Below are 14,538 nucleotides of genomic sequence, written 5' to 3'. Positions count from 1 at the left end.
TGCTGCTAACCCTGACTGCCGCAGCGCTATTTATGTTCTGTTTCAGTTTAAATACAGGTGATTACTTTTGTAAAAGAAAGAGAGGCAACACCAGTGCCATTTGTTTAAATGTCAGGCAGTATCTGCTGGTTTAGCGGAGTCGCTATTTATTACTGGAATAATCTTCTTGCATGGTGACTTGCCAAAATTGGTTGCTCAGCCCCACAAATTGCTTGCTAGATGGAGAGAGGTGAGTTCCCTAGCAGTGTTATAACTTGGCATTCACTGGTTGAGGAACGTTTACTTAACAGCCCCTATAGAATATTGGTCTGAATGACAATTCAAATCGAATGCCAGGAGAAGCTCCAATCTCACACTGTATGTCAATTGTTCTATAGTTTTCTAGTGGAGGGGCAGTGTCAGTACACTTTAGTGATTGCAGGCAAGCTTGATTCACTGTTCTGGTAGTGCACCTCATGTATCAATGACAGTGATCTCCCTGACAGGCTCTGTTTGTGTATGCAGGTGAAGATGATGCAGACCTGGTTGCTGGTTTCTTTCCTGCTTTCTCTCTCCTGGGTCCAACGTTCAGAGCCCATGTTCAGGGCAATGACCAAGATGGTGCTGCCCCCAGACTATGAGAACAACCCCACCCAGCTCAACTATGGGCTGGCAGTGACGGACGTGGACGGAGATGGGGACCTAGAGGTGCTGGTGGCAGGGTATGTACTGGACCTGTCTGTCTGTCTAGTTTCGTTTTTTTTATTTGAAATATATAAGTCTATGTAAGTAAGTTTGCTGTGATACATTTGTTATTTGTATAGTGTGTAGGACCAGTCATTATTTAAGATTACCAAGATTAATTGATATTGTAATTTGTATATTGTACAGTACAAACCCAGTCCATATAAACATTTGATGTAAAAAGACTTTCATCAGTATACACTGAGGACAAAAAATGACTGAAATATTAACTTATTTCAAATATTGTTAACCACCCTTGGGAGGTGATGTTGTAAAGGATGGGGGGAGGGGGGCAAGGCCTTTATTGGCTGAATGCCATTTAACATTTCTTATTGTACAGTAAGACTTATCGAAGTATATCTCAACGTGCCTTACCTGGTGTCGCAGGGGAGAAGCCCTACTGCTGGAAATAGTCTGTATGTGGGAATGTAAGGTTGGCAGGGATAGGGTTAAATCTGTCTCTGCTAGCAATCACAGGTGTGGCCATTCCCCAATAAGCACCAATTACATAATTGGGCAATGACCACACCTGTGATTGGGCAATGACCACACCAGAAAAGCTACCTGTTTTATATATAGCAGGTATTTAAATATCTATTAAGAGAGAGATTGTTTCCGTGAAAGCCTGATTGACTTTAGCCATCAGGCTAGCTCTGATATAAATCAAGATAATCAGACAGCGCTCTCTGAGCCGTGAAAAAATGGCAGGTCTGCTCGAAATGATCTCCCCAGGGAGTGAGACGGCGAGGGGGGTGTTGTGGTGTCTCAGTCCCCTGGGTCCTCTCATGGGTGGCTGCCAGGATGGTGGAAGAAGACAGGGTCCTCTGGGCTTGTAGAACAGCACAGTGTGTCAATAACACAATACTACATTACACAATTACACAATACTAAATAATACAATACCATCTTTGAGTGTTTTGCAATTATGAGTTAAACTCTAATAAACTATTTACATATCTTTGTTGGAGTTGCAGTTCACTATTATTGAAATAAGATCCCTACACAGTTCCCTTTGTGATCCTTGCTAAGATAAACACTGTCAGTACAAAATGACACACAACAAGCTAATATTTGAGCAACTGTGATGACTGAAATGCAGTAATTCCTTGAATCGATATAGCAGTTTAGGGTACTTATTAATGCAATCCATTTGCAGATATTAAATTCCTAGTTTTGTTTTTTGTTTTTCAATTTCAGTTAAAAATGTTAATTTCTGGCATGGTGTGGTAACAAATAAAAACACCGAAAACTGCCAAATCACCATGCAAATTTACTGGCAAAATTTAAATGATAACATTTATAAAATTGGAGTCACAGACTGCATGACTACATTTTTGTGCCACTGACATGGCAATTATCTTCTGTTCTCATAATTCTAATATCAGACCCTGATCTCAAGTGCAGGGCTACATTGCTGTATGACTATAGTGTAGTTTTGTGTATTTGTAATAGATTTACTTTTACAGTACAGCCACGAGCACATGTTTTTGACAGTTTTTGGCTAGTTGTCAGGTTACACAAGTATCAACGTTTCATAAGCAGAGGCTGTAGATTTGTATACAATGTTTACTCATGGTGTTGAATAAGAATGCAGACAAATATCAGGAATGACAACTCTTTTTTTGCGGCTTAGCTTGGCTTAATGCAAACATGTACTTTTAAGTGAAACAAATATCTCTGTCAGGCTTTTTAAAGGCAAATACAAATTGAGTTTATCTTAATTTTTCAGACAAGACAAAAAAAAACTATAGCAAGAATCAATATTTATCTGCTTCTGCCTGTATTAAGTTCTTTGGGGTTTGATGATATCATTTAATTGGGGACAAAAGCTACACTGTTCAACACAAGACAAATTTGACTATGAGTTTAAAGAAAGCATGCATTAGATGTCTAATTTATTTTGTTTTTCATAAACATATTTTTGCAGTGTAACTTTTGCTACTCTGTGTTGGTTGCAGGTATAACGGGCCCAATCTGGTGCTGAAGTATGACAATAGCCGGAAGGTGCTCTATAACATTGCTGTGGACAACAAGAGCTCCCCGTTCTATGCACTACGTGATCGCCAAGGCAACGCCATTGCAGTGGCAGCCTGTGACATTGATGGGGACGGCAGGGAGGAGATTTACTTCTTGAATACCAACAACGCCTTCTCGGGTAGAGAGGGGGAGGGTAGGGTGTGGTGGGGTTTGGAGAGGATAGGGAAAAGATAGCAGAGAGTCGGTGGGTGAGAGAGATTCGGTAACATGGGGAGAGAGCATGTAGATTTGTTATAAATCATTTAAGCACCCTAAATAAATATCTATTGGGCAGCTCTCTAGAATGATCCTAACTTGTAACCCCTTATAATGCTGTTTGAAGTGGACCAGAGCCAGTACCTTGGGCAGGAAATATCTGCATCCATAGACTTCCAGATATGTACAGTATCAATTTCCAGTTTGCTCAATTCAGCAGTCCCCTAATAGGGCAGATAGGGAGAGAGAGAGGAGGAAACCGCTCACTTCAACAACTCCACTGACGCAGCCGAGACAATCGGGGAGGCTCGGGGCTTTGTCTCTCTCTCTCCAGCTCTCTCTACACTGTCTTCCCTTTCTTCCATCTCACATGATGCCCTATTCACAAAGCAAAGCTGAATATCAAACTCAATTGAACTTGGTTTAGCCAAACACTTTGCATAGAGCATACTTTTCTTATTATCTCTATCACTTCTATTTCCTTTTATCCCTCCCTCGCACTCCCTTTCTTGAGAGGGAGCTGTGTGCAGTACAGTCTGCGAGACTCAAGGTCGCAATGGCAGGTGACACTGGTGTTCGTAGAGGTGTTTAAGGTGTGGATGATGCCCTGGTTAACACACAGTGAGGAGTGAGAAAAAGTGGGGATGTGAGGGTTGCTGTGAGTTGCACCTATTCATAAAGCTCATGAGCTATTTGAAGTCTGTTACTCATGAAATTGTATTTTCTTCACTAAAAAAAATATTTTATTTTAAGAAACCTTGGGCCATATTTTCAAAGTTGTTCAGTTCTAGCTTCGTCAAATTAAGAGATATTTGTCTCCATTAAAAAAATAGGAGTTTAAAGACTGGAGTAAACGCTTTGGAAATATAACCCCATGAGTCAAAATTACAGGCCTCATGTGTTAAACAGCAGGAGGGAAAGTACAGAACTTCAGTTAAGTGTCTAAAATCTGTTTGTGATCGTTTCGCAGACCCTGATTAGGACCTTGGACGATTTTACCTAAGGTAAGGTTAAGTTATCCAGGATTAATGTTATACAGGTGACTCTCTCTCTCTCTCTCTCTCTCTCTCTCTCTCTCTCTCTCTCTCTCTCTCTCTCTCTCTCTCTCTCTCTCTCTCTCTCAGGTCTGGCCACATACTCTGACAAGCTCTTCAAATTCCGGAATGGTCGCTTTGAGGACCTCCTGAGTGATGACATCAATGTGCACCGAGGAGTGGCCAATCGCATGGCCGGGCGCTCTGTGGCCTGCTTAGACAGAATGGTAACCACAATCCTTCACTTCTAATGCAGTCATTACGATTCAATTTAATATTTAATCAACAGGCACCTAGCCAGTTGGGTCCTCTATTGTGCAGTGAGGAAAGATCTAGGTGAGGCTAAAATGTAAAAGAGATATAAAGTTGAATTGATTAAAACCCATAGTTAAAAAGTAATAAACAACAATTAAATAAATACATACATATCTTGTCAGAAGACAGTTGAAAATTAATGAATTTGTAAGGTTTTGTATGCTAATTGAACTATGATTGTGGATAACGAGTGAGAGAGAGGCAGTAATATTGCACATTGCTGTCAGAGCCCTGTGGTGATGTGTTATCACTTTTTGGATGAGTAAGAAGGGTGGTAGTTTGCACCCAGTCTCAGTTCTTTTCGTTTGTTCATTAACACTGCCTCCTCTATGCACTTCCAGGATGTGAGCATTGTGGGATAGGTGTGCCTATTAGTATTAACACTGAGTTCAGGATCGTAAGACACACATGAAGAACGTACTAAAACTACAGTTGCTGTTATACACTTACAGAAACTAGAGCTTCATTACAGTTTTCTTATAACTTTCTGTATAATGTTTGACATAGCGAGTAGTCACTTTTTATTGTACGAATATGAATTTGGGGGAAACAAAGAAACATTGCCTAGCAGACCAATGTTATGATAAAATATCAAAGATGTTTAGTTTTGCTGCGTCTTACTGCATCGCTTTATATTATGAAGTGGTTGTCAGTGTAAAAATCAGATGCTTTTTATTCTTTTACTGAATATTTTATTAGTTCTATAGCACTGAATAAAGGAATTGTATTATTTTAATATGACAGTTTCGGGTTTCATAACCTAGTCCATACACACTAGCTATTAGATTTTTCTATAATTACATTTTATGCAGGATAGGACATTGGATATTTCTGAAATAATTTATCGAGCCTTTGTGTTTTTGCAGAAGTGATCTAAATCCATTAGGATTTGGATTAAAAATAATATATTTGCATCTGCAGTTATTTAGTAGAAAAATCTTTAAACATTGATTAAGCTCCTTGGGTCATCCCACACTGTGTGTGTGTGCGTGTGTATAATGGACTGGATTTTCAGTAGATTTAAAGGGTTTTTACAATGCTTTTACAGTGCTTGATTTAACAGTAGGTTTACTCTGTTTCATAACACTTTTCTATATATCTACTGCGCAAAGCGTTTTAAAAAGGTATATGTTAAACAAACAAAAAAAAAAATATTTCACTGCAAAATGGAAAAACTGCCAGTGTACTGGTATAGAAAATATGTGTCAATACTCCCCAGCACAAGACCACCATAAAATTTGGCAAAATTCTTTGAATGATGGGGAGTGTTCAGCTGAAGGATGAGGTCTGCTTGCAGAGCTGTGCTGGGAGGCTTTGATGGCATGGCACTCAAATTTCATGAGCACCACAATCACCTTAAAAAATCACAGCAAAATGATACAGATGTTAATGTTACGCCATGGCCGGTTTTAGTTATGATTATCCTTATCCAGAGAGTACAATTGCGAGGCACAGCACCCATAATATTCATTGAAATTCCACAGACAATTGCACACCTTAAACAACATTCTAACATCAGTTTGGTAGATCATAGGCATCAAGAAATTTGCAAAATGCTTCTGCAGGTGAGGGTCAGCCTGTGCTTTCTGGATTGAGTACTGCGTGCAGCCTGGCAGGTAAACCAACTCATAGTGAGATTCCTCATTCCATCTGCAATTTAACAGTGGTATGCACCAAAGAATTTGCTGACGAGGTGCTAAAATAGTTCTGAGCGGAGCTTAAGCACACAGATTGTCGGTAGCTACTGTCTTTTTCATATTGGCTGGATGTAGGGTGCAGCAGAACATCCTCATTGGACTGAGGGGTAACATGAACCTAAACATGAAACAATCGATCAGACCCTTATCCCCCGAGCCCCAGTCTTACAGTACACAGGTGAGACATACAACAGGGTCCCTGTCCCCACACAGTCACTGTATCTGTAATACAACTGTGTTAGAATGCCAATCTGTAATATAACTATGTTAGAATGCCAATCTATCACGGACTGTATGATCTGCTCTCTCTCTCTCTCTAGGGCACTGGTCGCTACTCTATCTACATTGCTAACTATGCTAGCGGTAAAGTAGGGGCCCATGCGCTGATTGAAATGGACGAGGCTGCCAGTGACTTGTCCGCAGGGATCATCGCCCTGTCTGATGTGGCCGAGCAGGCTGGAGTCAACAAGTTAACAGGTAGGTCCTTTCTCCACCTCTCCCTCGGTCTCTAATGCCAGACTTGCTGCCGTTTCTATCAAATTACAAGACCTCAGTATGATCGAAATGGTTACCTTTTAAAATTAACATTATGTATCAAACTGTATATCTGGGGCTTGTTGAAGTTTTCAGTTTTAACCAATAATAACTGAAAAAACACCCCTGAAGACATATTTAGAAGATTGGGTTATTAGTTTTTTTTTTTTTTAAATGATAAACGTGGGTTTGGCAACATATTTTAAATAATGTGAATTATGCACTACTGTCTTTCTACGTAAAGAAAACGGATTTCAGAAGGCAGGCAGTGTGCAAAGACATTGCAACTGACCCATCATCAATTTTGTATGCTACGTAATAAGCATAATTTGCCTCAATGCGTCATTTGTTAGCAACGGGCTTAGCGACCACGAACCCACCCACACAAACAAGCAACATGGCATTGCCAGTTAGTTTTTCGGTGTTTTATTCAGTGATGAACCGAAAATGTTATTGTAAATATAAAATTGCTGTACAGTTCTGCTTCTACTCATGCATATAAAAGTTGTTGTTGTGTACAACGAATGGCTGATTATCATTATTATAACTATTATGATTAACATTATAGCTAAATAAATATCAAACCTTAATCAGAGTGCCATGAGGAAAGTTTAATCATAGGAAAACATGTAAAGAACTTGTAACATGTAAATAACTGGTACTCCTCACAATTCTCTGATTCAAAGTTCTATATGAGTTCTACATTACTGGAATCCTAATGTGGACATCCTCACTTCAACACAGGAAGTTGACATATTTAAATTACATTTTTGTCAGCCCGAGGAACTGTTTTATATCTATATATGCACGAAATATATATATATAAAAAAAAAATAGAGATCCAGAGGTATTGCAGTATGCAGGACAGAGATTGCATCTGTGGTGTCTTTTTACTTTAACAGTGCAGTGTTAAAGCAGGTTTAGTGAGGTCTGAGTCTGAGGAGGTGTAATTTTCCCTTTGTATTTGCGCGTGCGTGTTTCAGAGAGTATGAATATGGATGTGTATGTTTATTGACCTCAGTCCCACACCCTTTCCCAGTGAGTAACGGCAAGCAAGATTTACACCACGCTCGGCACATTCGATTCAGGAGTCAGCTGATTTATTGAAAATCTTTGCTGGAAACAGCCACCTCTATGGGTAGATGCCAAACCAGAGCGCAGCGAGTGCCGGTTTTGGCCCTGTCAGCTGTTTACAGCACTGAAAGTCACTGGGAAACGCAAGGACGATAAAGCCATATTTCAGCTCTGACTTGTTCAATGGGCCAAACAGTCAATTAATCAGCTGATTCTTAGGCCCTGGCATCTCTCTTCATCAGCGGCTGCCTTCACTTCCTTCATTGTGTCTCAATGAGACAGTGCTGTACACATAACTGGGTGAGGCAGTGTGCCCTGGTGGTTTAATGCAAGGCAGTATTGTTGTTATTGGGATGGATTAGTATACATAATTAATAACCTTTCCTTTAAGAGCAAAGGCTCTGTGTTTTTTTAATTAAAGAGTATTTAACATTAAACATTTAGGACTTTAAAAGCAGAGTGTTCTTTTTATTCAAAAAAACAAAATGTCTTGACTTTGAAAGATTGGTGGGAACAGAAATCTCTCATGTGAATAGATGACTTATCTTTCCCAATAATGGTCGGGCCCTAGCGAACAGCGTCAGTCTGGAACGAAGAGAATTCACTCTCAATGCAACACTTGTCAGCTGTGCTGAAGTTCAGTATATCGCATCCTATTAGGCAAAAATCATGAAAGAATGGGTAAATAACATGATCCCAGTGATGTCCATCTTATTGGACTGAGCTGCTAACTCTGTTCAAGAGTATTGTGTTACTGCTGGAGCTTCTACCTTATCTCTCTCTCAGCAGTAGAGCTATGGTAAAAAGCAGCTACTGTCCAGATGTTAAGTGACTTGCTCAGGGTCACACAGGATTGGACCCGGGGACCTCCCTGGTTACAAGGCCTTTTCTCTAACCACTGGACAAGACAGTTTCCTCGATGAGGAGAAACAGTCCCTGCCGGTTTTGCCTCCTTAACATGTGGGACTGCCAGATCCAAACGCAATGCATCCTCTGGAATGCCCAGCAAAGACTGGCGACTTTCCACAGCCAGGACGCGAACATGCCTGACTGTACAACTCATCCTGCACACCACACGGTTGTGCTTTTACCAGGTGAGCCACTCTGGGACCCCTACTTTCCAGTAACTCTACTATAAGTTTGTATTAGCAATTGCTTTTTAAGGCTCCTATGTCAGTTCTTAGCAGGAGAGTTGTGACCCAAAGCAGGTAACTGGTGCCTGTGTCTCTTGCTTGAGCTATGTGGTATTGGAGGATGCAATGGGAACACAACACAAACTCTGGGCAAGGGTTAGCAAGTCATCTGTTCATTCGCTCATGCTTTTAACTTACGGGTCTTGCTTGATTCTCACATGGACCTAGAGTTCATATCACTAGAAGGAGTTCACAGTTTAGATTCGTCCATCTCTCTGCCACTTTTCTCATCCTTGACAAAAACAGTGACCTTTCAAGGAAATTGGCAAAGAGATAAACCAAATCAAATCTGTGAACTAGACACACCTTGCTCTGTGTTTTATAAAACCTTGAGTGGTTTAATTAAAAAAATAACACTGTAACTGGAGTTGCTACTTGCCCCTGTTTTCCCTGGACCATCCCAGTTTCGAGGAAGGTGTCCTGGGAATACTTTCCCAGGACACTAAATGCCAGTAATAAACTGAGCAGTTAGATAAATCAGGATACAATATTACTGCAATAGACGCACGCTATTAATTGGTTGTCAATACTACAGTAGTAATATTATCAATGTTTACTATTGGATGAATATTGGATTTCTAAAAATAGTTTAAACTTTGAGAGATGGCAATCCTAACTGTAACTGAGCCAGCTACAATCTCGGGAACATTGGCAAGTCTAACCCCTGTCCTGTTGCGCAGGTGGGCGTGGTGTGGTGGTGGGGCCCATTGTGAGCCAGGTGCAGTCCGATATCTTCTGTGACAATGAGTATGGGCCCAACTTCCTGTTCAAGAACAACGGAGATGGCACCTTTACTGACATTGCCGGACAGGCGGGTGAGTGCGGGGCTTGGGAACATGGGCAAAATTATCATGCAGAATTGTGAGAATGCTTACCTTATTGTCTTCTTACAACAAGACTTCAAACTGAGGTGTGCACTAATAACTTCTCATGCTGACTGCTGTGTTCAGCAAAGTCGGCCCTCAGGATATACGCTGTGTTGAGCGTGGCCGGTAATTGCAGCAATAAACATCGTTATCTAGGATGTCGGGATAGGAGAACAGACGCTGTTCAGGAAGTCTCCTTGAACGATGGTTAAACTTTTAAGGTACTGTTATCTGAAATGAGAGTCAGCAAGTACTGAAGACATAGAAATTTGGCTGGGAGGATATATATCCTTATAGCAGTTTTAATAAAGCACCACATTCCAAAACAAACTCGTTACTCACACAGATCTGTGTGACTGTGAGTTTCAGCACTGATGTCTAATGGCTGTGGGTTTAATAAAATGATGATATCTCCTTTGGCAGTGGGGTGGCTGTCAAGGTGGATCTGTCGTCTGTGTGTGAATGGGCCCCAGGCTGGTCACTCACAGTTAGCTCTGGTATCTCGGGTGGCACACGACCACAGAGGTGTTAACATGTCAACCCAGCACTCATCTGAGAGAGAGAAGCCTGAACAAAAAACACCAGTCCGGGGAGCACTCTGATTCACTTCCATTGAACACATTCTACAGGCTTCTTTAGATTTGTTGCTTTTGTGGAGCCATACTTTATGAGTGGTCATTTTCTGACCACATGACCAAACCACATGCTTTTCTGTTTCAGACTCAGAATTAAATGGCAGGGGGTGTTCAGGTGCAGGTCATTCACCTTATACAAGTTCTAAATCTGATATGTTTTCCTGGCTGTGTTTTGGTCAGGTGTTGACGACCCCTATCAGCACGGCCGGGGGGTAGCGCTAGCTGACTTCAACCGGGACGGCAAGACAGACATTGTGTACGGCAACTGGAACGGGCCACACCGGCTCTTCCTGCAGACCAGCGCCAACCGCAAACTGAGATTCAAGGTATGGGTCAGAGGCTAGGATCCACTGGGAGAGGGTGTCTTTCAACAGTATCTCTGTCTCACACAATTCAGTTCAATTCGATCCAGTAATATTAGTACTACCATGGTACATTGCCATGTATTGCTGCACACTGTACTATTATTTTACCATTGTTTACCATGCTTTTCTGATATTTACAGTACCTTTTTGCCCCCCCATAGACATTTCTCTCCCAGACACAATCATTTGTCCTCTCCCTCAGTTTCTCTCTCTGTTTCTCTAAACCCCTTGCATTTGTTCACCTTGAAAGATGCAGCTCAAACACTTCAATTCCTTTCCTTTCCTTTCCTTTCCTTGAGCACTGATTGTTGGGGGGGGGGGCTAATGCTTTGGGAGCTTGGGAGCAGGGCCTCCCTCATTTCTCCCCTCATTAACTCAGCCTCTGAAGTAGAGGAAACAGTAATTACAGGCAGATGAGAATATGCTGACAGGGAGTGTGCCATCCTCATCACACTGCCTGACCTCTCCAGAGACTCAAGATATACCGCAGACTGGTTGTGCCTGCAGCGCAGCATGCACAGGTTTTGTAGGGTGTCTTTAACTAGTGCAGAAGCCCGTCTCCAAGCATCTGACACTGACGTTTCAGATTGTTTACCAAAGATATGGGACCGAGGAGCTACCGATACAGTTACACCTGCATTCCTATAGCTATTAAACCAATGGAGGCCCCTTCTTCATCTCTCAGAAATTGGGGAGATACTTTATGAAACATAGTGGCTTGTGTGAGTTTTTGGGTTGTATTGCATTAGGAACCCATCTTCTCTCTTCTTCCTCCAACAGAAGCTCTTTCTGTGGGGCAAAGCTCCTATTAATTATAGCGGTAAAACTAACACTTCGACAAATGCCTTAAAAAGTCCTATTGCAGACACTGACAGGCCAAATTGTTGACAAATTCAAATCCTTAAAGCACAGGTGTGGGTTAATTTCACTGTTAGGTTTGGCAATATGTTTATAATAAAGAAAATGAATTAATTGAGTGAACCTGCCACCTATAATTAGATTGTAATGTCTCCCTGGTAAATTGGCAGTTAAGTCTCGGCTCATTGGCTGACTGATAGCACATGCACAGAAATAAAGCCACCACAATGCAGCAAGGGATCTTTGGGGTTTTAATTAAAAGTAATGGGTCATCACCTCCTTAGGAGATGTAGCAGAGAGACCAGTGTGTGTGTGTGTGCGCAGTTATGTGTGCATGGATGCACAGGTGTGCGTTAGCGGTAGCTTTGAAAGTCTAGTCGACTAGAAAAGTGACAGTCAGCTAATCTCAATAGTCAACTAATCACACATGACATAATTGTGAAGTAATTGTGAAACGTACGGTTTTCATATGGACAGAAGTGCAGTTGAGATTGCAATTAATTAACACATAGATCACATTTCAGAACATTAATAAGCAGTTTTAAAATATAGTACAAACAGTACGTTCACAAATAGAGACCTATATTTTAGTATTTTAACCTTAACTATTCGACTCTGTCAAATCAGTGGATGTCTCTTTGTGATCACGCTGTGTTCAAGTTTTTAAATGCAATGTTGGTGATGTTAAACATTTCAACCCTCATATCTTGTTTCAAAGAACACAGGTATAAAGTAATAACCAGTATGTTTGATACCTGTAACTGAAGCTGGTAAATATGAAAACACCGGAGCAGTAAACAAAAGGATTACTTAGCGCAAGTATCCCTGCGTGATTTTGTTCCCTCTGTGATTCCTGTCCCCTCCTTTCTCAGTAACGCTGCCTGTCCAGTTCCCTTAACTGGTCATGCCCTGGCATCCCATCTGGTATTTTCAGTCTTGTCCCAGTATGACAGACCTCACCTCTCCGCTAAACCCGATGAAGGTCACTGTGGCAGTAGACAGCGAGATGTTGAGTAACATCCTACAGCCCTCATTGCTGTGCTGCTGCAGCACATAAATATAGGTGGCATACATAAAAGTTATGCCCTGTTTGATCACAAAAAGCTGAGATCTGATCGCAAGAAACTGAGTGAGGCAACTAACCAAGGTGAGCCTCTAAATCTTATTAATGTCAAACATGGGGAGTGATGGCTTTATCACAGTATATACCGGCACTGGTTCTGTAGATGGTAAATCTTCATAGTGTAAAATCTGTCTGCCAATGCCTTAAGTGTAGGTCAACATCTTTTCACGAATTTTGATGTAAAAACCTGACGACGACATTTTATTGTTTTTTTGTACTTCAAAATAAGGACCCACATGTACAATCCTATCTGACTTGATTCTTCATTCTTCATTCCTCTCTCTCTCTCTCTCAAATTCAAATTCAAATTCAAAGGTGCTTTATTGGCATGACCATTATTTACAGTATTGCCAAAGCAATGTATACACAGTACATCATCTGAACATTAAAAAGACAATAACACTGATGAGAATAATAATGATAATAATACTGGTAAACAAATAGAAATAATAACCACGTTATTAATAATTTAACAATAACAACAATGAAATATAACAAGATTTGAACTAATGTAGAGTGCTCACTGTTTGTCCCTCAGGCTGTGACAGGCGGCTGTGTACTGGGCTGCCAGTTGGACACAGCTGGACTCCTCTCCGAGGAGGATTGGGAGTTTTTGAGAGTCTGACAGGTCTGGGAATGTTTTGCAGAGATTTTTTATTTGTGGGAAGAAAGTTTCCTTTATTTCTGTGTATTTTGTATACTGCAGTAGAAAGTGCATATCTGTCTCTACTTGTTGGAGTTGACAGTGATGTCACAGCCGGACGTCTTTGGGCAGCCAGGTCTGCCTGTGTGGGCCTGTTTCTATGGCCAGGGTGTGCTCACTGAGCCTGTATTTGGTTAGGATCTGCCTCTGCTTGTTGTCTTTCACCCTGCTCAGGTATTCAGCCAGGGTGTAGTGTCTTTTTAGGGCCCGATAGCACTCTAATTTGCTTTGTGTTTTTGTGTGTGTGTCCCAATAGGTGAGGTAGTTTTGTTTGTGTTGTGTTATAATTTGGTTAACTTGAATTGTCTGTGTTGGAGCAGTGCTGTCCTGAGGTTGATTGGTGTTAGTGTGTGTTAGTGCAGTGAGCTTCAGGACCAGCTAGCTGAGGGGACTCTTCTTTTGGCTCAGTTCTTGGTACTGCAGGGCTTTACTGTAGTAGGAGTTTGGGTTGCTTTGTTTTAGATGAAGCCAAAATTTAATTGCTCTTTTTTGTATTGAGATCAATAATGGATATTGACCTAGTTCTGCCCTGCACGCGTTTGGTGTTTTTCTTTGTATTTGCAGGATGTTTTTGCAGAACTCTGTGTGCAGGGCTTCTATTGGGTGTTTATCCCATTTAGTGTAATCCTGCTCTGTGAGCGGACCCCACACTTCACTGCCATAGAGGGCAATGGGTTTGATAACACTTTCAAAAATTTTTAGCCAAATTCTAATGGGGAGTTTATAAAGCTTTTTCTTTATGGAATAGAAAGCCCTGCGGACCTTCTCTCTTAGTGCATTCACTGCCGGGTTAAAGCTACCTGATGCGCTGATGTTTAGACCCAGGTAGGTGTAGTGCATGCAGTGTTCTATTGTGGTGTGGTGTAGTGTGAAGATGTATCTACTTTCCTGATATCTGAGTTTTTTCTGAAATATCATGATCTCTCTCTCTCTCTCTCTCTCTCTCTCTCTCTCTCTCTCTCTCTCTCTCTCTCTCTCAGGACATCGCCACTCAGAAATTTGCTATGCCCTCTCCGGTCCGTACCGTCATCGTGGCTGACTTTGACAACGACCAGGAACTTGAGGTTTTCTTCAACAACATTGCATATCGCGGCTCATCTGCCAACCGCATCTTCAGGTAATACAGCCTGTCTCCCCCCACACTCCTCTCGTCATCGCTGCTTCTTTCTCTTTCCTCTCACCTGCC

The 14,538-nt window shown here is 41.4% G+C and overlaps 1 protein-coding gene across 2 annotated transcripts in view; it reads left to right on the top strand.

The window, feature by feature from the left end:
- Positions 1-14,538, top strand: part of LOC117417773 (cartilage acidic protein 1-like) — a 29,650-nt gene that overhangs the window by 3,036 nt on the left and 12,076 nt on the right. For both annotated transcript variants that reach the window (XM_034030067.3, XM_034030068.3), the window contains exons 2-8: positions 505-701; positions 2,682-2,878; positions 4,080-4,216; positions 6,322-6,478; positions 9,483-9,617; positions 10,484-10,629; positions 14,333-14,469. In XM_034030067.3, the coding sequence (XP_033885958.2) occupies positions 511-701; positions 2,682-2,878; positions 4,080-4,216; positions 6,322-6,478; positions 9,483-9,617; positions 10,484-10,629; positions 14,333-14,469 (1,100 nt within the window). In that variant the 5' untranslated portion in view covers positions 505-510. The remainder of the gene's footprint in view (positions 1-504; positions 702-2,681; positions 2,879-4,079; positions 4,217-6,321; positions 6,479-9,482; positions 9,618-10,483; positions 10,630-14,332; positions 14,470-14,538) is intronic.

This window comes from Acipenser ruthenus, chromosome 13 (genome assembly GCF_902713425.1).
Source record: "Acipenser ruthenus chromosome 13, fAciRut3.2 maternal haplotype, whole genome shotgun sequence".
Lineage (NCBI taxonomy): Eukaryota > Metazoa > Chordata > Actinopteri > Acipenseriformes > Acipenseridae > Acipenser > Acipenser ruthenus.
Note: the sequence above shows the minus strand (reverse complement) of the source record. Positions and strands in the feature narration are given on the sequence as shown.